Here is a 24,304-nt window from a genome sequence, read left to right on the forward strand (position 1 = left end):
TAATTATGAATCGAGACAGCAAATTGTTTGGTCACATATTTTATTAAATTTACTGAAAATTGGCTCTAATCATTGACATAACATATTAGTCAGTGATCAAATCAGCTAAAAAAAATTGAAATCCTTTTTTTTATTTTGAAATATATTTTAAAAATTAAGGTATATGCATATGCGATTAAATCATAAGGGAGCCAAATAGATGGTTAAAAAACTAAATTGAATTGTCACTATAGCTCATTTCTTCCCACTAACTGCAAATAATAATGGATGACAGAATAATTTTACACAAATTTCTTCTTTTTTTAACTAGGTGAAATTTCTTACTTAATTAATAATAAGGAATTACTATATTAAAAATGTTTTTTATCAATAACATGTGAAAGAAAATTAGGATTTTAATTAATAATAATTGTTATTATAGATAGCCATTTCTAAAACAAGTTTCCACATAAATCATGACAAGCTATCATCATAATTAACACTAGTCTCTTAACGAGAGAGAGAGAGAGTGAGAGAGAGAGAGAATCTTGAAAATTTGTAATTTTTTTTGCTGTGAAATGAATGCCAATGACATTATAAATGCACTAATTCGATAAGTAGATTTTAAGCTAATTATATATTACCCCTCGTAATTTTTAGATTTAAAAAATTTATATTAGAATTTTTATAATTATGAAAGTAAAATATTTAGTTTTATTTATCTAAACATTGTCGGTTTTACTAACGAAAATACGAAAATAATAAACAAAAAGATAATTTCAACGTCTCATTTACGTTTTCGATGGTGGTGAATGATAACATTATTGGGGCCATGGGTGACCGTTGTATATGAAGATGAGAGCAACATAAACAGATGAGGCACAAAGAAAAGAGAAAAAGGACAACGCAAATGCATCTACGTTGGTGCCGCTAGACAACGTTAACATAGATGCAAAGCAATGCTACTCTTATTCACATCTTTGTTGATTTCGACACAGATGTAGAATAATGCTACTATGCATTTGTATCTGTGTCATCATCGATGCAGACGTCGAGCAACCCTTTTGTTGTTCTTCATTTGTATTGATATTGATGTAATTGTTGAACGATGTCAATGCGGATACAAAGTGTTAACATATGTGTTATTTTCTTTCTTCCTTCCCTTTGTCTCATTTCTCGTCATTGTTTTCCTTCTTTATCCACAATAGTAACTTGTAGCCCCTATTGATGTCATAATCTGTCATCATCGAAAACGTAATTAGGACGTTGAAATTATTTTTCTGCTCATTATTTTCGTACTTTCATCATTAAAACTGAATGATATGAAGATAAATAAAATTAAATATTTTATTTTTATAACTATAGAAATTTTAATATAAATTTTTAAATTTAAGGATAACGATGCTAAAAAGATTAGGTGGGTTATAACACCAATTTGGATAGGACTTGAACGAGATCAGAGGTTGATTCGGATTCGGGTTTAACCCGCATTGCTGTCGTGATTAAACCATTCCACGTGTCGACAGAAAGAAGAACCAATCTTCGGATTCGGGTCGATTCGAACCCGAATCGTAGATCCGATATATGGAGCCCTAATGGAAACCGACCGGAGATAGCGAGAGTCGAGGTGAGGAGATGAAGCGCCCAGCGGTAGGAGAAGGCGGCGGAGGTGGTTCAGAGGAGGGAACGAGCAAAGAGTTTGGGAAGAATCGGTGGAAGCAGCAGAAGAGGAACGAGCAGCGGTTGGGAGGGAAGGGGCTCTCTCTTGAAGCCTTCGCGAATGCCAAATCCAGGTCCTCCGGATACAACCCCGCCCTCATAAGTAAGAGCCCTTCCTCCCCTCTTGGCCACTCTTTTCTTCGTTTCTGTAGGGCTTAGTTGGCCTATTTCTTGTCACGAGTGCGATCGATTTGGAGCGATGATCGCTTTTACGAGGTAGCAAAACTATTCCTTTTCGGTCATTCGCTTTGATATATCAATTAGGCAACAAAAAAGATGTAATTTTTACTACGTTGCAGCTATCTATGTCCCACATTGCATTTTATGATGAGGTTCATTGATGTACTGCAGAGGGTTGTTGATATATGGCTTTGTTACTTTAGGGTTTGATGTCAACTGTAGCTTGCAACATCTACTTGATCTTGATTATGTGATGCCATTTGGCATCAGCCTTTCCTCAACAACTAGGTTTGTTTTGTAGGAACGAGTGCAATTGGTTGGTAAGAGTTGTGATTTCAATTATCTGTTGCTATATTGTCGTTGCAACATGATAATACATATGTTAGAGTGGCTAAATATTCAAGCAAGGATAGCCTCACCGGGGCATCGGGGGTGTTCCGAGATATTTGGCATGATGTGTTGTTGTTACCTGTTGGTATGCCCTTCTGCCAGGCTTTCACCAAAAATTAACCTGTATGTATTTCAATACCTCCCAAATGAGTCAGCACTACCACATTGTGATGATCGACACGACCATCCTGCGTATGACTTTATATATTGTCCTGTATTTTGTTTCGTGTTAATTTAATCTGTTTTCATTGCATCATATACCCTTGATTTGCCACACGATCCTGTATGCAGTATTCTAATCAGAAGTTAGGTGCAATACAAAGTACTTGTGCAGTGTAAGCCTCCTGCCAATGTGGCATTGTGAGAGGATAAATATAACTATTATCACACATGCTAAGAGATTCTTTATGTGTACTATTTGCACTGCACCCAGGTCATGGGTATTTGTTTTATCGATCAATATAAGGGCAACATACCAGTACAGCTTCCTTGTGCCTCAAAGAGCACTCGTGACCATGTATATGAACCTTTTGACAAAGTCCAATATGCAACACTCGGCTTTGGCAGGTCTAAATGTATGTATTAAAATTTAAAAGTACGAAGAATTTCCAAAATCTTAGATCCTACAGGCAAATAATATCTTATAGAAGTACTCTCTGTGGGCTTGAGAATCCAGAACTTCCAACTTTGTGAAACTTATACATCTTATATCAGCAATCTTTCAAGGTATGATGTTGCAAGAAGCAAGACAAGCCATTTGAACTAGTATTACCTTGTATCATTGATTGTTACGTACCTCAAATGTCAGAATTTTGATCATCAAGGTTGTTCCTGAATCTCCAGCTCCTCATCTATTTATAAGCTTCTCATTGAGAAGCTTTTAGTATACTTTTTGGCACCATTCTCTAACACCGGCAGTAATGGAGTAACTCTTTTTTTCTTTGGCTGGTTTTTTTTTATTCTTTTAAGTGTTACACATCATTTTTAGCACATCTACATTTACATTCTTACACTTTCAGCATCAATTCCTTGAAGAACTTTTTATTGATTGCATATAAGAAGATAAGTTTCTTTTTCTTCATGGCTAACATCATAATTATCTTTTACTATGGTTACAGAAAAGCAAAAAGAGTTCTATAGAAATGCAAAATATGTGACCAAGTACAAGAAGACACTAAAACAACAAAACCTGGCCGGTGATCATATGCCAAAAGTTTCAGATGATAAGGTATTTTATCTCTTGTAATTATCTAGAGTTGAAGTTTTGGTGTGATAAAGATGAAACATACTTCTGGACTAACGTAACATGATAAGCTACTGGTTATTTTACATGGCCTTTGGTACTGTTAATACCTGTGAGTGCATAATTGCATGTACTGGTGTCCTCTTCTGCTTACATCATATATGAGCACATTGTATTGTCATAAGTACATTGTCTGTCCTTCCTGTAAATGTAATGACCTTCATTTATGGTGTTTTTCTAGTGTAGTTTTCTTGTTCTTGTTATTCCAAAACTATTTAACAAAGGGAATTATGTTCACAAATGCTTAGAAAATTGCTTGTAATTGCATTTTCTATCTGAGAAAATAATGATCAAGATGCTTCCCTGCATAGCAGTGTGTTGAACTTCATTCATCTTTATTTATTGATTTAAGATGTTACATCTACAATGGAAGGACGGCTTAGCTGTTCCAGAACCTTGTGATATCAGTTGTTGGTCATTGTGGATGTATGCACTGTGAAATGTTTTCAGCACATGACCAAGAAAAATCACCCTGTTGTTCTGCATCGCATTTGGCAGCACGGTAGTTGCTAAGACATTTTCTTTCATGTCGTCTTTTGATGACTTTGCAGGATGGTGATAAGACCGAAAACTCGCAAATGCGAAGTAAAACAAAGAAGAAGAGTCTGCTGAGCTTGAGAGAAGAGTACGAGAAGAAACACGCAGAAGTCGAAAAGGCTAAGACGGATAGGGAAGCAATCATCCAAGCAAAGAAAGAAGAGAGAGCCAAAGCTGAAGACAGAAGGAAGGCCGAGAGGGAAAAGATGTTTAAGAAGACCAGATCTGGTCAGCCTGTCATGAAGTACAGAATAGAGCACCTCTTAGAAGGTTTACTAGATGGTTCTAAATAGTAGGTATACTTTGATGTATCTCAACTAATTTTGACTGTATGAATGTTACATTTTTGCAACCAGATTCATGAATTCCATTATGCATTCGTGCACAAGATTTTAGCACGACTCTTTTTATAGACATCTTTAACTTTATACAAGCATTTTTACCAAAATTTGAGCTTTTTGTTGTGCGGCGCAACGAATTTACAGACAAACTGATAAATGAACGTTAATTTTTTTGAATCGGATACTAAGTTACTTGTTCATATTTAGTTAGTGTATTGTTACATCAAAAATAGATTTCGAGTTCGAATCAAGTTATTATTTTCTATTCATATTTAGTTAGTTAGGGTATCGTTACATAAATAATAATTTCAATTTCGATGATATTTAGTTAGTGATAATTCCTCATGGCTTAACTAATGATGAGCAGTATGGACCTTATCAGAAACTACAAACATATGAAACACCAATCAACCACAAAAGTTGATCAATGGTTCTCCTGATGGACAGATAAGGAGTCCTAGGCGGCTCTTCAGTTTATAGTGCACTAAAAGAAATATTAGGCTTCATCCAGTTGAGATGAATAATAATTTGTTGTCTTCTCAGCAAGTCTCCTTGTGGATGATTGCCAAGCACAGTATTAGGTTCAATATCAAATCCAGATGATTTGAAGTGCACAAAGAAACCACACCACCTTGCATGTTATAAACTGCAGTCAAATCATAACAAGCATATAAACCAACAAGTTCATAAGATTTAATCAGGCACAAGCTCACTGCTTTTTCATCACCAAATGTCCTTCAAACATGATATTTTTATGACGATGGAGATATCAACAAAAGCGTAAAACAGAATCAGTTCCAAGAAGCAAAGGGAGGCCATCTTATTAATCAATGTGCAATTCATACATGCACAAGACAAGACGATAACCAACAAGCAATATGGTGTTCGATTTGTCGCAAGTGTCAAAGATTGGTTAGCTTGCTACTGGATACTAATGACGGGAAGATCACTAATCTAGCCACACAAAACCAATATACCAGAATGACCGACTTGATTGCAATCATCTGAAAACATAGCAAAGAAGGGAAAAAACAAGGCAAACTCAGTCTGGTAGTCCAAGGAACTGAGGAAAGCTTACGAATGTTGGCTCCCATCCAATTTCCGCACGAGTTTTCGAATTAGTCATCCTCTTCCCCAATGGACCATCAGTGCCTGTTAATAACAAATTAAGAGTCCCAGTTACAAGCGTATAGAGTGTTATATACTTCAGAAGGTGACCTAGAAATCTAGAAACATGCCTGTAAATCCCAGGAACTTCTTGCTATACTTCCCGCTTCGGTTCACAGAATCCATAATTTCTTGCCTGCACAAGCGACACTCCAAATACTGAATAAACTAGGAATATCATGATGTAAGAAATAGGGCTCTGAATTTAGGAACACGACAGTATTTATACTGGTATAGTTGCACCCAGATAGTTAATTTAACAAGATGGACAGAAGAAAGAGTCCTTGTAAGAAGACCTCGACAAAGGATGATTGTCACAACCATTGAAAGTTCGACCTCGAAGCTTCTTTTTTATGATTGCAATCGTAAGGGAAGCTGCATCCTGCATATTAAAATGCTCATCATAAGTCATTGAATAATAAAATAATCATCATATGGCCAAAATATGCATCCTCCCCTTAAAAAAGACCACCAGAAAGAAAAAACAAAGAAAAAATCCTTTTGCTTACAGTTGAACAAGATGCCATGCAGATCAATCACAATTTAGTTAATGTTAAAGAAAACTCAAAGGCTGCATGGCTAACCAACTTTCACATGGGACCATATTGGCCAATGTCTTATCACAGTTTAGTTTTCACACCTATGTCAACTATAACAATTCTCCTTCTGTGCCACTTGCAAAGTAAGATGCAATACTACCTCATCATGATAAGATATAATTCACACATGCAAGACAAAGGTTTACACAAAATTAAGTAACTTAGGTTTCTACACCAAAGTGCAATCAAATGGCAAAGAATAATTAACTGCTTTCGGTAAAATTCCATCTTTGTCAATAATCTGTACACATTTCATCCGGAATGGTATTGAAAATCAAATTGGCAAAAGACCAAATTATGTGGACGACAACACTATAGAAAGACAGTTATGGACAAAGATAAGGATGGAAAAAGTTATAACCTCGTAATGAATAAGGTTTACCACATGATCTGGACGAGCATCAACTGTTCCTCTTGCCAACCAATAAGTATGAGCACCTCTATCTTCTTTGTATAAATAGTTAAGATAATAACATTCCAATAGAAGCAATAACTAGCCACAGAAACTGTTACGGTGGAATCAACTTCATCCTGCATGAAACCCTGATTTCTGAACAAATACAAAACCTAGCTCCAAGGAAAAAATTGTAGAGTTTCAGGAAGGATATATATAACCCTGCTAGCCTCAGAACACAGCCACCAACATCCAGAACTTCCTTTTCCGCACTTAGAAGGACATCAATCCGTGGGCTTCTACCAATAGGAACCAGAGGAGAATCCTACTAAAAAATGCGAAAGATGAGTACATAACATACCCCGCAGAAGTATAATATAAATTGCAGTGTTCATTCAAGCTACATGTGGAACACAAATTAGTTAACTTCATTGATATGAATCCCTGGTATTTGCTAATTTCTGGATATGATGGTTCTAGTGCAACAAGTGATAATTACTAACAATCTAACAGTAACAAATCTTACTAGCTAGTATGTTCAAGGAATCATGGAGTTCAGATCAAATACAGAGAAGAAAAGACATTTGCTCACAAGTATCGCCGCAATAATTCCAAACATATTGTTGCCATTAGAGAAATATGCTAATTTTGAGTGTAATACCTCATTGCAAAAGTCATTATCGCTGCAATCATATACAGCAGAACTTGATGTAAACAGGAAAGAACCTTCACCACTCCAGTTCGATGCTGCTAATCTGCATTTGATTATAAATAATACATGTTATCCATCTCTAGGAATTTCTTGGAAGTTACGGTAAACAAACCACTAGTGCCTTAATATGATCTCATAACCTTGCATGAATGTGATACATGCAACATCAAAATACATATAAGTCCAATGTTCAATATCATAATAGCTTCTATCATCATGTATCATGTTCCATATAAAATGTATTTTGCTAAATTTCCAGATAATTATGAAATACCAAGACATTCTTTTTGCCAGGAAAAAAAGAAACCTTTTGTGAAATGTGAATAAAACAAATTTATGTCGTACTTTAATCATTAGAAAGATTTTACAGGAGTACATATCACTTGTAACTACAGTTCGATCCTTACCTCACATCACTAGGGTAATCTGAGGTTCGAGATGGAGGAGCACAAAATACAACATAAGGAAATTTGTCGGTAAGCTCTGATCCTCTTAAAGAAGGAATGACGCCAATCTTGATCAATTCATCATGATGATCGGTGGTAATTGTATGTCCAAAGATCTGACAATCTGGATGTTCCTAGATATTCATTAAATGAAGAATATCATACCATTCTAAAATAGCTAACCCTCTGAGAGTTTGCATCTATAAAGCATTATAAAAAATATTTGATATTATATACCAAAGTTCACATATGTTCCAACAGAGACTAATGCTGGCACTCTCCAAGCTCAAGATCAACTATGGAAAGATAATATTTTGCTAACATGTGAGGAGTAACCAACATTAAGCTACTTCATGAATTGCTTATGAGCATCAAAATATCTATGCATCACTGGTCTCAAATATAGATTCAAATTCTTAGGCTGGAGCTCTCCTGGGACCCTCTGAGTAAACAGAAATAGTTTAAGCTGGATAAATTTCTTGTTGTCACTCTCAAGAAAAAATGGTACTCTAGTTCTGCATTATCCTTAATCAAAGACTATGTCAAGCAGACCACAATCTTACAAACGGAAATGTTTAAATAAATAATATTGGGACCTTAATCTTGGATGATATCAATTATAAATAGTAAGAATCTCAAATAAAATGTTCCAAGGACTTCAGCCAAACCTTTCGCCACTTTTCAGCCACCATGCGACCAAGAACACCAGGCCCCACAATTAACAAATCATTCTGCCCAATTATACCAGGAGATGTTACCTTTAGTCCAGCGTCATTTGATATTTCTGGCACCATGAAAGTAGAACAATATTGTATTAGCCAACTAACAATAATCATATCTAAGGCATTTCTATAAGGTTGAAAATGCAAAACTAAGCTTTTTTATATATCAATGAACAAAATACTTATGTTTAAGATGTTTATACATTATTATGTATGGAGTTTAGGTGTTATGTTATCGACTGGGTTTAGGATAAACAGAATGAAGCCTAGTATCAATAACTTGAGTATTTAAATTAAGATTAATATTCCTATTCCAACAATGGAGAGATGCCAGAAAAACAGTTAGCAACAGTGAGGCATTAAAGGAGGTTTGCTGATCATCTTAGATGACAAAAATATGTGTTTTTGGCTCCACTCGATATAAATTGTTATTATATATATCTAGCAACAACCTGGAAAGGTTTAGCTTTTCATCATACAGTAGGAAAATTCCTTAGCTATTGTTGGCATCTCAGCAACAGGAATAGCGATTATATAAAGATATTATATCTATAGAACTAGGTCTGTTTATAAGATGAATAAGAAACCCCATGGTATGGGGGACAAGTCAGAAACTTTTCATTCCTGAACAAGATAGAAAAATACCAGTGTGTACTAGTAGTCATAAAGAAGCACACTAAAGTTTGTCCAAGCAGCCAGCACTCAGAACCCAAGAAACTTTATAAATTCACTTGTGTGATCCTTCTATCTCATGGCAAATGAAGCCAACATTGATCTTGTTCATATAGCAAGAGAACCGACCAAAATACCAGCATTGTATAGTGACAAAGGGCCTCCTCTACAAGGATCTCATAGACAAAAATAACTAAGAGAACAAAATTCTCATCCTAGTTCAGTTACTACAACGTTAACTGGTGGTTTCTTCAATCAATTAGGAAATAGAGAACGTAAGACCAAGCAATAAGTCCAAAGCAACTGCTTGAACATGCCGCTTCAAGAGATTATCCGGTAAACAATTTCCAATGCACCGGGGTTCTGGATGCTGCAAATCACCCTCGGTAATAGTCCAAAGTTCAAACTGACACGCCAATGAAACATTGCAGTGGCAACATCAATCAAGAAAAACTGAATATTAAACCCTCCTTAGAATTAGATCAACCCAAGGAAAAAAATCCCGTTTAATGGTCCATTAAGAGGACATTCCTACGAACGGCCCTTCTCATAATTACGGGGATCACAAAAACCACAGCATATCATTCATTTCATCAAGGAGAACAGGAAATCCCCATTAATCCGTTCACAGAAAAGGCAAACAAAACCACACATAGATTATAAGACCAAGACAATGACAAGCAGCAATCGAGCGAGGTCATAATATTTAGTAGGAAGAAAGATTGGAGATTTGGAAACCGGGGTTCGAAAAGCAACGCGCCGAATCGAACCGGAAAAAGATAAATTAAAGGGGGAAAATAAGGTAGGATGAAGATATACCGACCGACAAGGGGAGAAGTGGAGGATGAGGAATCGGCGGCGAGCGACATCGAAATTGGAGAGCATCGTTTGGGGCGAAAGATAGGGTTTGGAGGGCGGAGAAAGAGGAGGCTCGTCGGAGGTGAAGCGGAAGAAGAGAGGGGAACGCAGAAACGAGGTCGAAGACTTGCGGTAGTCATCGTCGACGCGCCTATCGCCATCGGCAGACAAAGTGAGCCGAAGGCAGACATATATATATAAGTAGATAAAGACTGTCTTCTTTTCCCTTGTTAGACCAATAAAAGAACTGCACAGATTTCCCGAGAGACGGAGATCTAATATCGCGTGCTCTGCTTTTAAGTGGATCGCAAGTTAAAACCTGGTTTCAATTAGTTTTCTTTTTCTTTTTATTTTTTAAAAGTTAAGTGATGATGGTTTGATTTAAATTTGATCTTTCAAAATTTTTACGAGCTTATATAATTATTTTGATTTTAAGTGTGTTACTTAATTTTGGTCGTGTAAAAATATAGTGTTCTTGTGTATAATCAGACGGGTTAATTATGTATTATCCATTAGTTAGTTACATTTAGTACTTTGATCCATATATTTTAAAAAATAAATATGAAAATAAAATATAAAAAAAATAATTTTAACGTCTTATCTTAACACTATAGTTTATCAATGAAAATAGAAAAATAAAAAATAATAATTTTAACATTTTAGCGGATGACGACGGAGGGCATCGGTGATGGCACACGATGATGCCATTGGAAGTCACGGGTGGTTGTTGTGGATGAGGAGAGTGGCGGTAAGAGGTGTTAGTAACTGCGTCAACCACGAGTATGACAGCGTACTAAGCATCAAATTTTGAGACCCACATTTTTCTACCACCATCGGATACATCCGTCGGAAGCTCGATAACTGCTCACTCACCAACCTTCCAAAGCTACTCTTCCCAATTGACGATAACCATGACGAATAGACCTCTCCTCCAACGAGCCCCCATCTATCATTTTTTCATGCCCATGCTAGAATTGACGCGACAACAGGGGGAGTAACAAGAGCTCCGACAACCCCAGCTTTTGGGTTAAGCGATCTACCTAACAAGTCAATGGTGAGGTAACCACCATCTTTGTCGTAGACACTGTGATTCTACACCACCATCTGCGTCAGGTGACCACCACAACGTCTACGGCAAATGGCTGCTAATGTAAATGTTGAGTGACCCTTTCACTACTCGATAACTGCATCCACAGATGATGGTGGCTATAGCGGCATCTATGGCGAAGATGGTGGTCACCTTACCGTTGACCCATTGGACGGATCGCTCAACCTGAAGCTAGGGTAATCCCTCATCTATCACGTCAATTCCTATGAGTATGAAAAAGGGGAGATGGGGGGCTTATCTGAGGAAGAGTTTTATTTATTATTATTGTCGTCAATCAAGAAGGGAAGTTATGGAAAGCTGGTGGCAAATTGTTATCAAGCCCCCAAGAGACGTATCCAATGGTAATAGAAAAATGTGGATCCCAAAATTCGACGTTGAGTATATCGTCATACTTGTGATCGACACAATTGTCGAATAAACCCCAATAACGTTATTATCTGCCACCGTCAACATATCCATCACCACCAACAGAAACATTAAAACTATCTTTTTACCCTTTATTTTCATATTTCTATTTATAAAATCAACGACGTTAAGATAAATGAACCTAAATATTTTATTTTTATAATTATAAAAATATGATTGTAATTTTTAAAAATATACAAACCGAGATACCAGAAATAACTAACTACAATTCAAAACTTAAAATTTAAATTATTAAAAAATGATAATGCATAAAAAATTACAAATGATTATAAAAATCAAGCTTCTTATACACTTTCAGTTCAGACATGCTTTAAAAAGTGAAATCCATCAAGATTAAAACATACACATATAGATCATATAGATGCGAGGGAGATTTGGAACATTCAGGAAATCAGCAGAACTAAATTACCAGTGAGAACATATTTCCATCTCCTAGTAGTGTATCCCGTGGCTATGAAACAGAAGAATTATCTTTCCCACTAAAACATATTATATTAGCCCGGTTGTTCACCATTTTTTGATATGTGATGTGCATATTTTCAAGCAACACATTTATCCACATCACAAATAGAGAATCTGAGGTGGATCTGTTAAAAGAATCTCAGGATCATAGATTCGTTTTTTAATTGAACATTGTTAATAAGTAAAGAATGAGTTGACCATCTCACGGAAGCGTGGCCGGCATGGTGCGCCATTTACACGCTTACTAATAATGTTCATGGAGTACACACAATGTAACAAGACCGTACAAACTCTTAAAGACCATCAGTTATGTCCTACATTGTTCTACTAAAGCAAGCAACAAAGAGGCGTCCAAGGAACACCATGACCACTGTGTCCCGTGTACTACTAGCACACCACAAGTCCACAGCTACAAGTTTGGAGGAGCTTCTGCTTGTAATCAGAAAATTTAAAAAGTTTGAAGCACCTTCTCCAGCCGATCAACAAAACCTCCCTCCGGCATTCATCTCCTCCGCCTCCCCTGCCATGTCAATGGGAGAAAAAACAGCATATAGCATTAGGTGCAGTTCACCAACTTCATAGACTTATTTTGTATATGATCACCAATTAGTTTCATGTCGAAACAAAAACTAATATAAATATACAGTTGGACTGGGAAGAAAATTTGACAAGATGACTCTTAAAAGTAAAACAATCATGGCCATTGTGGACAATATATTGTCCTGGTCAAACTGACTCCTCTCATGTCAGTGTGCAAATTTCTCTGTTTGGTTTTGGTTTTGGCACCTCCCCATTCTTCCCACAAGATACATTGAAAGTTACAAACAATTACCAATAATCTGCAACCATAGGTTCATAATTTAAGATGGTTATGCAATTTACACTGGACTGGTTATCGAAGGTTATATATTTGGTGGGGAGAACTGTGGTTTCGAGAGAGGTCAAGTTGATAGATTTGAACATATGCAATTAACAGAGTTTAATCTGGTTAGATTTGAACATATACACCATGCTAAGTGTGCTCTAGTTCTTTTAGTTTCACATGGTCATCACAACTCAAAATTGAAGTAGATGCAAACTTACTGAACCAGTATAGTCATCTGACTGCCTCCGCCTCTTGAACGAACTTAGTGCAGGAGTCTCAAGGGCTGGAGCCTTTGTTATGGACCGCTTGGATGGTGTCAGATTCTACAAAAGAAAGTAAAGGTCATGCAAGTAGAAAATCATTATGCAATACAATGTATTGTTAATTATGCAATAAAAATTTAAAATATGCAAAATTCAACAAAAGAATAATAACAAGCAAAGCTTTTAAAAGTCTCCTAATGAATAAGATTGACCGCAATGGATCAAATGAGGCAGCATGTACAGAAAAAAAAAATTGTATTTCCCAGTAGGATGACACTCATTTTCGCTACTAATTAGGTCTTACACTAATAATCTTATAATTTAAATGGTAAACTAACAAATGGCATAAACAAGTAAACTAGACCTTGGTGAGCTTTTTATCTTTCCGAGATTGTCTTTCCCGCTCATCATATTCTTGATTCTCCTTCTCCACTAGACGGATCAGTGTATCACATCGTCGAGCCAACTCTTGAGTTGTTCGGGATTTCACAAACCAGTCAAAGCGAAACAAAGGTGATGTGCGGAAAGCTGCTTTTAGCTCATCCCAATTTCCATAGCCAAGCTTGTGGATCATGCATAACTGGAAAGGACAGTCAATAAAATACAAAAATGGAAAAGCAAATTAGATTCAAGATTGAAAATATTACTCACCATAAAACGGTCACATTCTTCATTATATAGCTTTCCCTTATTCTGGCCATACTGAATTTTCAATTCTAACCATGGGTTCTTGTAGCGATCCAACTTTTTACCAATAGCTTTCATTATCTCATCCCTCCGGGAGATTCTTCCCTCTCCTCTTTCAATGTTCTTCATTATTCGATCATAATCTAAAGGCAGAGAATATTCGATGACAAATGCATATATTAAAGATATTGATCTGAAAAAGATAAGAGCTGTGTTCACAGACTGCACATAGCACATCAGGATCGATTAATTTTTGTACCATTCAATTCTTTGTATCTTGCTTTAAAGACTTTGGCATATCTTCCAACTTCCTCTTCGGTTTTGCCTTCCATTTCCGAAGCTATACTTTTTATATCATTCCGTCCATACTTCTCACAAGCCCTAATGAACGTATTGAAGTCTTTCCGTGTCCATGTGGAGAAACCCTGAGGTTATAAACGCTAAAATCAAAATACAAACAAGATTAAACCTATCTTATTCACCTAATGACAGTCTTACCTCTTCCAGCAACTGCTCCTTTTCTTCCTGCTCCTCAGCAGTCAATGGATCTCCCAAGTCTAAGTAACAAATTATAATTATAATCTTAAAATTAAAAATTTATTACTATAAAAAGTTCTTGATAATGAGTACCTTCAGATTCATCCCCATCAGGAATAGTGTCTTTCAATTGATTCTTCTGATGGGTATGCTGGACAAATATTGAGGCAAGCAGAATCAGTAGCAAAGCAGGTGTAGCCCTTTTACCATGGGGCAGTCACATTTAAGTAGTAGGCTCTCGCTCTTACAAGCAATAATAATGGGAGAAAGCACACAAGATTGGCACAGGATTTCTCATTACAACAAGAGTAAAGAATTACATAATGACAAACTAACTTATGCTAGAAACCCCAAACGTCACTCAAGCAATTGACAAGGACAACAGATCAGATGGATCGCCAGCAGAGAAGTATTGGGAAAAAAAGAGCAGGCCAAGCAACAGAGAACAAATAAGATAACTCACCATAAGATAGCGAACTTCCTTTTCATATAACTCACTGAGCCTTTGGGTGTTAAAAAACTGGAAATCATGTCTACAAAATATAAGATCAATTATCAACAAGTTGGCATTTATTTTTCTCTCTTACAAACAACATAAATTCATTAAAAAAAATACAAGTACGAAATATGCTAAAAATAAATTTCCATACTCGGAAAAGAAAATAAAACTTACAACTGGGGCATACGAGGAATTCGTGGTTCCTTAGATTTTGCAGCACCACCTTGACGAAGAGCTTGCTTGAAGTAATCAGATTCCGAGTAGCTAAATTGCCATGTGCAGAGTCATTATGCTAAAAATAACAATAACAGGAAGTGAAATTATAGCCATGAGTCAGTCTTACTTGCGCTTTCGTTCCCTTTTAGGTGGCTCTATCCAATTCTCAGTGACAAGTTTCTTAAGATCAAGTTCTTTATCATCCTTCAGTTCAAGCAAAAACAACAAATAAAAATGTCCATACAGTAAATTACCATTTGGACTATATGTATTACATCCACAAAACTTCAATTAGCAGCTGCAAAGCCATTTGCACAAGTAGAAATTGAAGAGAAATTATACCTTCTCATCATCAAAGTCATACAACTCCGCATCTGGAAAAAACATTCAGAACATACTTAGTCCTCAAGCAACAAGAATAACCAATAGAAAATCAAAACCATGAAACGTACTGTCATCCATTTTAAACTTGATTGCATCTTCCGTAAATTTCTTCATTTTGGCATTAAGCTCTGCTGTCGCCTTTTCACCCTTCGCTATGATGTCATAAATATCCTCATCTGTTATTGTGCTATTATTGGAATTGAATACCCTTTCCGCACCAAAACGTACCATTTGTAACAACTCATCTTTATTAACAGCTGCATGGAAAGTGAGCTCATATATTCATTTGTTTGCTCAACGCAAACCATACGATCAGTGGAAAGCAGAAAATCTTTGCAAAAAAACATACTTTTCTGCTCAGCCAATCTCCCTTGTTGAATAACTAAAGCATCCAGGGCAAGTTTCTTATATGCCCTTTCAATCACCTTTTCCTCGATAGTGTACTGCATTAACGGATCACTAATAAGTGTTCATAAATATCCAGAAAATTATATTACAAAATTTAAATGATATTTAGGCCTCAAGCTAACCTCAGTGCAAAATCGGAAGACTTGAACTTCTTTCTTTTGTCCAATCCTATGTGCACGATCTTGTGCTTGAAGATCAACTTGTGGATTCCTGAAAGCAAAAATGAAGAGATAATGCCACAAACTCAAGGCACCAGTTTAAACAGAGATGGGTTGTCTAAATAAAAAGATTACCAATCACTGTCATAAAGAATGACTACATCTGCAGTGGCAAGATTAATCCCGAGGCCACCTGCTCTGGTTGAAAGCAAGAAAATGAATTTTTCACTTTCTGGTTGATTAAAGGCTTCAATAGAAGCATCACGATCTTCTCCACCAGTATTCCCATCAATTCGACAATATTGATAACCACGAAACATTAAATAATCTTCCAAAATGTCCAGGAGTCTAGTCATCTGATCCAACAGCAAATATAGCAATCAAATTAGTTGGCAAATAAGGAAATATGTAACTCATACTATCATGTTAGCATCTTAGAAATCAAAACATTTGCAGACGCCGACAATAACAGATCATGGAGGAACAAGGACCTGTGAAAAGATTAGAACTCTGGAGCCACGTTCCTTGAGCTTGGGGAGCAATTTATCCAGAAGAACCATTTTTCCTGGACATAAACTACCATATTCTTCAGTATACAAAGAAACAAATCATTGCAGGGAAGAACTCACAATGTCTAATTTACCTGCACTTGTTATTAAATGCTCCCCAGTGGTATACGGTGGGCCAGGTTCTGCACCTTGGAACAAGTATGGATGGTTACAACATTTCCGAAGCTGCATAGCAATATTCAAGAGCCGCTTGCGTTCACCACCAGCATTAATGACCTCCAAATCTTTTTGAAGCAGAGCTCGATAATAATGCTTCTGCAACTGGGACATTCCTACTTTGAGTATAATTTCCTTTTTGGGAGGCAGGCCCTTTTCAACATCAGATTTAAGCCTCCGAAGGAGAAAGGGACGAAGAACCTTAAGATACACATGACATGATTTTGTATATGAGACCTTGTTAAGGGTAATGCATGGAATTCACAAAGAATAAAGAAATTTCAGCGTTACCTTATGAAGCTGCTGAATCACTTCCTGTTGATCATTTTCTCCAGATATCTGGAACCACTTATCGAAAGTTTCAGCAGAGCTAAATATCTCAGGGAGTAAAAAGTTGAGAAGAGACCAAAGTTCATGAAGGTTGTTCTGCAAAGTAGATGTATAAGCAAAGTAGCAAACCATTCCATAAACAGGAATCTTTAGAAAGTAAAAGTTTCTATCTATGATATATCAAAGAAATTTCTTATCTGACTATTGGATGTGCAAAGTACGCCAAAAAAATGAATTGGACAGAAACACTTAAAATCAACTGGCTTTATATAGTTCACTTACACAATATATTGCAAACAATTATACCATAAGTAGTTAACTCTTGCTGCTAAAAGTAATGTTTCTTGTAAAAAAGATGAACCCAATGCACAAGACTCCTGACAGGTCTAAGAAGGATGAAAGTCTGCAGCCTTACCTCTATAAAATAAAGAGATGTTTTACAAGCGAGAAAAGTAATTTGCTTAATGAACCAGACCATACAGTTTCAACTGCAAAAGATTATAGAAACTTACCTGAAGAGGTGTGCCAGTGATAAGAAGACGATAGTTAGTATGATAGAGCCTCATTGTTTTAGAAAGAAGAGAGTTCTCATTTTTAATCCGATGTGCCTCATCAATGATAACATAGCGCCAGCTAAAACGCCTAAGTGCAGTTTTTTCTTTGATCGCCATCTCAAAACTAGTAACACACACATCAAACTTGCCAGCCACCAACAAAGTTTCCCTTATATGGTTCTGCAAAATAAGTATAAAGTTTACATGCTCTATAAGCAATAGATGAAATTTAACCAGATTGTGAAAATAATTAAGTTTCCAACCCTCTCTTCTGGATTTCCAAGAAATTTAACAGCTCGTAAAACAGGACAGAAACGGCGAATCTCCCTCATCCAGTTGCCAAGAGTAGATTTTGGAGCTACCACCATATGGGGCCCTGTAATTCCTCTATACTCATGCAAATAGCCAAGTAATGAGATGGTTTGCAATGTTTTTCCAAGACCCTAGATACAAAATTATTGTTAGCCATACAAGTAAAAGAAAATGCAGTTCAAATAAAAGCATAAAAAAGAAACTATCAAATGCTTCCAATACCATCTCATCAGCAAGTATCCCATTGATGCCATTCTCATACAACCGTATCATCCAGTTCAGTCCTGCTAGCTGATAGTCTCTCATCTTACCCTGGATACCTGCCAAAAGAGCAGAAAGTTCACAAATAAGAAGATTCTGTACAGATACTTGAAATTAGTGAGTCTCCAAAACTAAAGAAGCTGACTCTTGTCTTTCAACTTCCAAAAAGATCCTCTGTAAATTCTCCTCTCATTTTTTTTTACATGAGATTCAGGATCATCTTTATCCATCAACTTTGTAGAAACACCATCAATAACCATTACCAACAACATAAAAAGATATACCAAATGCTATCCAATTTCAAAGTACTAGAACCAAAATCAAATTTGGGTTTTGAGATCGCCATTGTTTTTCAGGGTCCACTGCTTATTCATTATTTCAAAAGCAAAACAAACGGATGGTTTGCTTAAAATGAAGCAAGTTCTACGTCCAAAAGTTTTTCAAATATTATGCTTAAACTCTCTTTGTATTGTCCAACTAAAACTAAAAGTATTATTTTGTCTAAGAGAAATCAGGTCAACACTTGCATACGCCAAACAGAACTTGGTTAAATGGAGTACAGGTTCTTCTTGGACTAAACTTTCAAAGAAGGTTCTGCTGATCACTAAACTAAAAGTTATTACAATGTTTCATAACGTTTTGCAACAATCCGTATGTAACACAATAATATCACATGAGTTGAATCCAATCATATTTGGATATCTTCACTGTTGGTCAGCAAGCAAATAGAGAGAGGGGAAAAACCGATTCTCAACATAACATGCTTACATTTGATGAGAAAAATTCTTCATATAAGATGTTGGTGGACTAGGAGACTTATTAAATTCATTCTCTCTTTCAACTTCTTTGGTTTGTGTAAAGAAAAACTAGCATAAGTACAGGTATCTGTAAATAATTTGATCAAATCGAATCAGGTTCACGTACAAGAGTTGAGTAGATTATATAATTTACCTAAGTTGTGCAAGATCCAAGTATCACATACCAGCATGTCAATTTGAAGCACATTCCAGCAACGATAGACAGAAATGGTAGAAACATGTGAAGGTGTAAAAATGACAGTGGAAGATGCAAGGACTAAAAGAAGTATGCAAGTGCAACTGGAACAGTTAGGTGAATTAAGGACCCTAATTCTGGTAAAAGATGTCAGCACAATAATCAGGCATAATCCATATGGTTTTGGATAAATATGAAGTCAGAGGCATCATTGTTGAAGCATCGTAACTTAATAGCTTATTTAGTTTATTACCGTTAAATCATGAGTCAAGAGAATTACAAATGCATGGAGAAAATAAGAACAATTGAAGCATAGTTAACAGAAAGCTACATGATGGCTGTGACACTAAGCGTGTTCCTCCAGCACCCGCCAAAGCATCTTCTTCCTCCTTGAGGTATTCTTCATCTTCTTCTTCCTCCGTGATTTTTGATGCATGACGTCCCCTGCGAAGGTTGTGATCATTTATCTTCAGAAAATTGGAAATTGACACAAATAAACAAGAAAAAGAAAGAAGAAATTTTTAGCACAAAAAAGAATGTCAAATGAGGAGGTACAGAACTAAGACAACACCAAGGACATTATAAACAATTAAATACTTCAGCAGTTGTCTACATTAAGTAATCGTTGCTTGTTGACCAAAACAGAAAAACCAAAAATATTATAAACAATTAAATACTTCAGCAGTTGTCTACATTAAGTAATTATTGCTTGTTGACCAAAACAGAAAAACCTAAAATATTCAAGGAACTAGGTGACAATTAAATTAAAAAAATATCTTCCTAAAGCTAGATATTCATATTGCGCCCAATACAGAAAGTATGAAATCAAAGTAACATGTTCGTTTTCAATAAAACCATCTACCACCTGAAGATATGGCCTCAAAGGATTCAAAGATGTAAATAAGCTAACATATGATACTGAAATGAGATTATTTCCTTGTTCTGCACCTCAGCAATTTATAGCAGTTTTTCATTAAATGAAATTGCTGCATTCATCAGTGACAAGATATCATATAGAGTTCTCAAAATTCCTCAGTAAAAATACAACACAGCTAACCTTGAGCAACAAATTCCAAAAGTGTTGGAAAATATGAGAGTAAGGAAAAAAACATTAATTGCTTAGTGGTTGAGCATGTGAAGCAAGGACCAAATGATATGTACCATGAAATTCAATTTGCACAAAAGGAAGAGGAAAGAGGTGAAGCACTAAGAGATCCTGTTCAACTCATGTTCAGCAAGCTAAAACCCTAATTTTACCAGAAAACTAAAAGAATGAACAAAGTCAATTCCAATAGAAGTATTATTCCGCTGCCCCCCCTCTCTTCCCCTTCAGTTAAGCATGTGAGATTATTGAAAGGGAATATTCAATTCATTGGTATTCCAGGATAAAGTTCAGAGAATTATAAAAAGCAAAGAAAAAATAACTTTCAGATTTGAAATTTCTTGATCATCTATTCTCTATCTCACTGATCAGGCATGCTAGAAGAGGGAAATTTCTGTATTAGGTGCCTAGGTTGAAGTTATCCATTGCCTATTATAAAGAGAGTGACTGATCAAATATAGGCTAAATGCAAAAAAGAAGCTCACAAATTGCCTATATTATCACATCAGATAAAAAAATAAAGACAAATAGAAAGAGTATTCATTCGGAATCAAAGTCATGTAGTTAATTATTTTTTAATAATCATGGTCCATCATGACCAAACTTGTGACCATTCCGACATAATCTTTGTCCTCTTCAAGAGCATCTAAAGCAAGAGATACCTTTCTATAGAGTTTGTATTCAGCTAATTCATTCATTCCAAGCCTTGACAGAAGGTAGGAGTTTTGGAATATGTCATTGAAATCACTAGATTAAATCATACTTCAAACAAAAAACGAGTTATTGTTGTCAATAATAAGGAATGTTTTTAAGTCCTACCTTTGGGCAGAATAAAAAAGATTGTTATGATTGGTCATTCATAGTGACTCATTAACTTTGTGACCATATTTATCCAACATAAATCCCCTCAAAGTAATACTTTTGACAGCAAGGAAATTGAAAAGGTTATGGATGTTAGAATACATCAAGCCTTATGAACAACGATCACTAGGAGAACTAGATGTGCAACCCTTTACCACAACAGAGGACCATCATACAGGTAAAGCCCGAAAAGCTAATATCATTTAGGTATTGTAGCCAATCAGTTCATGTTCTGTTATTCACAAGACCAAATGTGATTATCTAACTAGACCAAAAAGTTGGTTAACCATATAAATCAGTCCACAGAGGTATCTTAAGATAAATAGTGAGCATTCTTATAAATCACTAATGGATGACTGAAATTGATTATACAAACATTCTGGTACAATCAAGTGCATCATGAATAAGAATATGCAATGTAAATTTCATTAAGATCTAAATGCTGGCAGTAAATGTGTTGACCAAATGATCGAGCCTCACTGAAACATATGATGAAAGTAAAATCTAAAATTAATCATGTCACCATCAAGAATAACTGACATTGACATTCCTGTTCATAGAATGACCATGACATGTTAAGTAAATGAGTATGGTGTAACCTTCCCCGTGGCTTCTTATCTGATTCGGATTGGCTTCCTTTTGCAAAATGAGCAAATATTTCTGTCTGCTGAAGCAGATATTTTAAGCGGTCTTTCCCCTTATTGTTCTGCAAAAACATCAAAAGACTAAGAACAAAACATCTAAACGGTGTTAAAAGAAGAAAAGGCAGCGAGAACCAGACACATTCCAGGTAGTCACATGCCAAAAGACTGCTGCTATGGATATTAAGTGAAACACTGAAACAGATTCACATGAAAATACAACCATAATGCATTTAAAATATAGAGCACAATCACATACAGAGATGAAATATCATGTATCAAGCATAAACAATTTGAATTTCTACAATAAGTGAGTCCACAATATTCACAAACCATGTCAGCATCGACAGCAGCATTCTGTGCATCCAAGATTTCTTGGATCTTTTGTTTCTTCATTCTCTGAAGTTCTCTGAGCCTGGCTTTTTCGCGCACCCCAACTTCTGCATTTGCAGATGCTTCCAAGGCCTGCAAAATATATCAAATGACTCAAATGCTTTGAGAATCTACTCATTCATTAGTTATACATAAAGACCATCCCGAACAGCCCGTTTATACTCAACTCGGGAAGGGGATGGGAAAAGAGGAACCACAAAGCAAAGGTCCAACTAGTTCCCATGTCATACAAAATGCTTGCAATCGAGCACCTTAAATTCTCGTGAAACTTGGGTCAGAACAACACTAGGAAAACGCATTTTAGGATGTCAAAGGTATATACAATAAATGACGACTATCATCTAATGAATTCTTGCATCAACTAGCAAAATCTATATAAACCCTAACTCTTCATACATCAATTTTGCTCATCAATCCCATTCTCAACTCCAGTTCAAACTAATTATTACCATACAAAAACAAATCTACGAACAGACGTATAACAGGAAAAATCAGAAGAAAGTGTAAAAGAAACCTGTAAAACTACATGAATCAACATGAAGACTATCAACCAATTGAGCAACCTCAAACCCTAAAACCCCCCACAGACCCCCCCAAGGTCAGAAATATGCACAAATCGCTCCAAAATTTTACCTCATCCCCGACGGCTTCATCGTCCTCCGTGGCCTGATCATCGTCCTCCCTGGCCTCGTCATCGTCTGAGCTCCCAGTCCTTGCGACCGCCTCCAGCTCCTCCTGGTCCTCCTCCTCCACCTCTTGGTCGCCCTCCGCTCCGCTCCCCGGCCCCTCGTCGGAGGAGATCGAGCCGCTGCTGGTACCCTCGTCGGAGAACTCCTCGTACTTCGGGGGCTTCGCCATGGCGGATCCGCAACGAGGGTTTCTTTCCCCCCCAGGAGGGGAAGAAGGAGGAAGACGTAAAGAAGACGAGAGACTTGGAGACGGTGGAGAGATCCCGTGAGATCGAACGAACCAAGTTGGGGCTTCTCTCTTCGCGAACTACGACGAAGAAGGGAGTCTTGTGTAAGAGCGAAAGGTCGTATGTCCGTATATATCATTTCCCATATCCGATTCACTTGTAGCGCGTTAGTGTTACAAACAAAACCATTTTTACTATACTGCGAACAACCTACTTTCGTACCATCTTTCTGATTGGTCGTTGAAAGATCAGGTATAGAAGATGGTGACGGCTGAAAAGGTATAATTCTCGTAGGTGTTCTGTTATCTGGGAGGACTCAGTTGCCGCCAAAAGGATGACTGGCGGATTTTGAGCTTGAGACAATTCTTTTTGATACCGCTTGTCAATCTCCCCGCGGATATACCATGAAAGGCATGGGGCGATTGGCAGTGGCTGTCGCATGGCCCGTGTCATTTACCCAATCAATTTCCTGGTAAGAATTACCTGGGTCAAAACGGATATGAGGTCCTATCTGCGGACAGGGGCGGGGAGTCTTTCCCACCTCCGTCTCCGTTTCATCCTCTATCGGACGGCCCAGCCTCATTTCCCATTTAAAGGGAACATGTGCACGAGTTTTCCGTGCGTTTTTATTTATTTTATTTCTTTTTTTAAATATTTTTATCAAAATTAATTTAAAATATTAATTTTAATTGCGATAAATGTTTTTTGATACGGAGAAATGCAACAATCATATAAGACATGTTGGATGTTTATAATAATCACATTATATGTTTTTTTTATCATACGCGAATATATCATGCTTTAATCATATTTAAGCTATATTAGGCATCTTATATTTTTTTATTATGGAAGGATAAATCGCACCTAATAAAAGATAATTTAGGTATTGTTAGAGTGATTGGGCATTTGGATTTTTTTTTTTAATTGGAGGATGCATCATACATAAAAAATGAGGCTTTTAATCATATTTGATGCTTTGAATACTTTTTTATTATGGACTAACATTATATGCAATGAAGACAATCTATATTTGTGCATTGAACACTTTATTATTATTATTATTATTATTATTATTATTATTATTATTATCATTATTATCATCATCATCGTTAACATATACATCATATTTGATTTTTTTATATATCACTTATGTCATATCTCTAAAATAATATTTAAGAGGTATA

At 36.2% G+C, this 24,304-nt stretch overlaps 3 protein-coding genes across 4 annotated transcripts; 1 reads left to right on the plus strand and 2 right to left on the minus strand.

The window, feature by feature from the left end:
* The first annotated feature begins 1,606 nt into the window (after positions 1 to 1,606).
* On the plus strand, positions 1,607 to 4,522 carry LOC135633365 (auxilin-related protein 1-like). The gene is made up of 3 exons (XM_065142744.1): positions 1,607 to 1,801; positions 3,387 to 3,496; positions 4,123 to 4,522. Exons 1-3 carry the CDS (start codon positions 1,615 to 1,617, stop codon positions 4,399 to 4,401), a joined length of 576 nt encoding a protein of 191 aa, XP_064998816.1. The 5' UTR covers positions 1,607 to 1,614; the 3' UTR covers positions 4,402 to 4,522.
* A 722-nt stretch (positions 4,523 to 5,244) lies between these two features.
* On the minus strand, positions 5,245 to 10,230 carry LOC135632643 (uncharacterized). Of its 2 annotated transcripts, none has more exons than XM_065141283.1 (9): positions 9,985 to 10,230; positions 8,436 to 8,551; positions 7,729 to 7,901; positions 7,271 to 7,364; positions 6,823 to 6,934; positions 6,598 to 6,665; positions 5,913 to 5,998; positions 5,688 to 5,752; positions 5,245 to 5,601 (listed from the first exon to the last, which is right to left on the minus strand). In XM_065141283.1, the coding sequence occupies exons 1-9, from the start codon at positions 10,208 to 10,210 to the stop codon at positions 5,492 to 5,494; spliced, it is 1,050 nt and encodes a 349-aa protein (XP_064997355.1). In that variant the 5' UTR covers positions 10,211 to 10,230; the 3' UTR covers positions 5,245 to 5,491. The 2 variants fall into 2 exon arrangements, with proteins under 2 accessions (XP_064997355.1, XP_064997354.1); XM_065141282.1 differs by having other exon boundaries at positions 6,577 to 6,665; positions 9,985 to 10,227.
* Positions 10,231 to 12,141: 1,911 nt separating this feature from the next.
* On the minus strand, positions 12,142 to 23,236 carry LOC103978974 (probable chromatin-remodeling complex ATPase chain). The gene is made up of 25 exons (XM_009394955.3): positions 22,838 to 23,236; positions 22,145 to 22,276; positions 21,770 to 21,876; positions 19,539 to 19,651; positions 18,176 to 18,273; positions 17,905 to 18,084; positions 17,600 to 17,821; positions 17,049 to 17,183; positions 16,676 to 16,958; positions 16,524 to 16,597; positions 16,168 to 16,388; positions 15,997 to 16,084; positions 15,816 to 15,909; positions 15,535 to 15,723; positions 15,425 to 15,456; positions 15,210 to 15,286; positions 15,041 to 15,130; positions 14,831 to 14,900; positions 14,461 to 14,518; positions 14,329 to 14,387; positions 14,090 to 14,255; positions 13,795 to 13,973; positions 13,508 to 13,723; positions 13,099 to 13,203; positions 12,142 to 12,535 (listed from the first exon to the last, which is right to left on the minus strand). The coding sequence occupies exons 1-25, from the start codon at positions 23,060 to 23,062 to the stop codon at positions 12,518 to 12,520; spliced, it is 3,231 nt and encodes a 1,076-aa protein (XP_009393230.2). The 5' UTR covers positions 23,063 to 23,236; the 3' UTR covers positions 12,142 to 12,517.
* Positions 23,237 to 24,304: the final 1,068 nt, after the last annotated feature.

The sequence above is a fragment of the Musa acuminata genome, chromosome BXJ3-3, assembly GCF_036884655.1.
Source record: "Musa acuminata AAA Group cultivar baxijiao chromosome BXJ3-3, Cavendish_Baxijiao_AAA, whole genome shotgun sequence".
NCBI classification, from domain to species: Eukaryota; Viridiplantae; Streptophyta; class Magnoliopsida; order Zingiberales; family Musaceae; genus Musa; species Musa acuminata.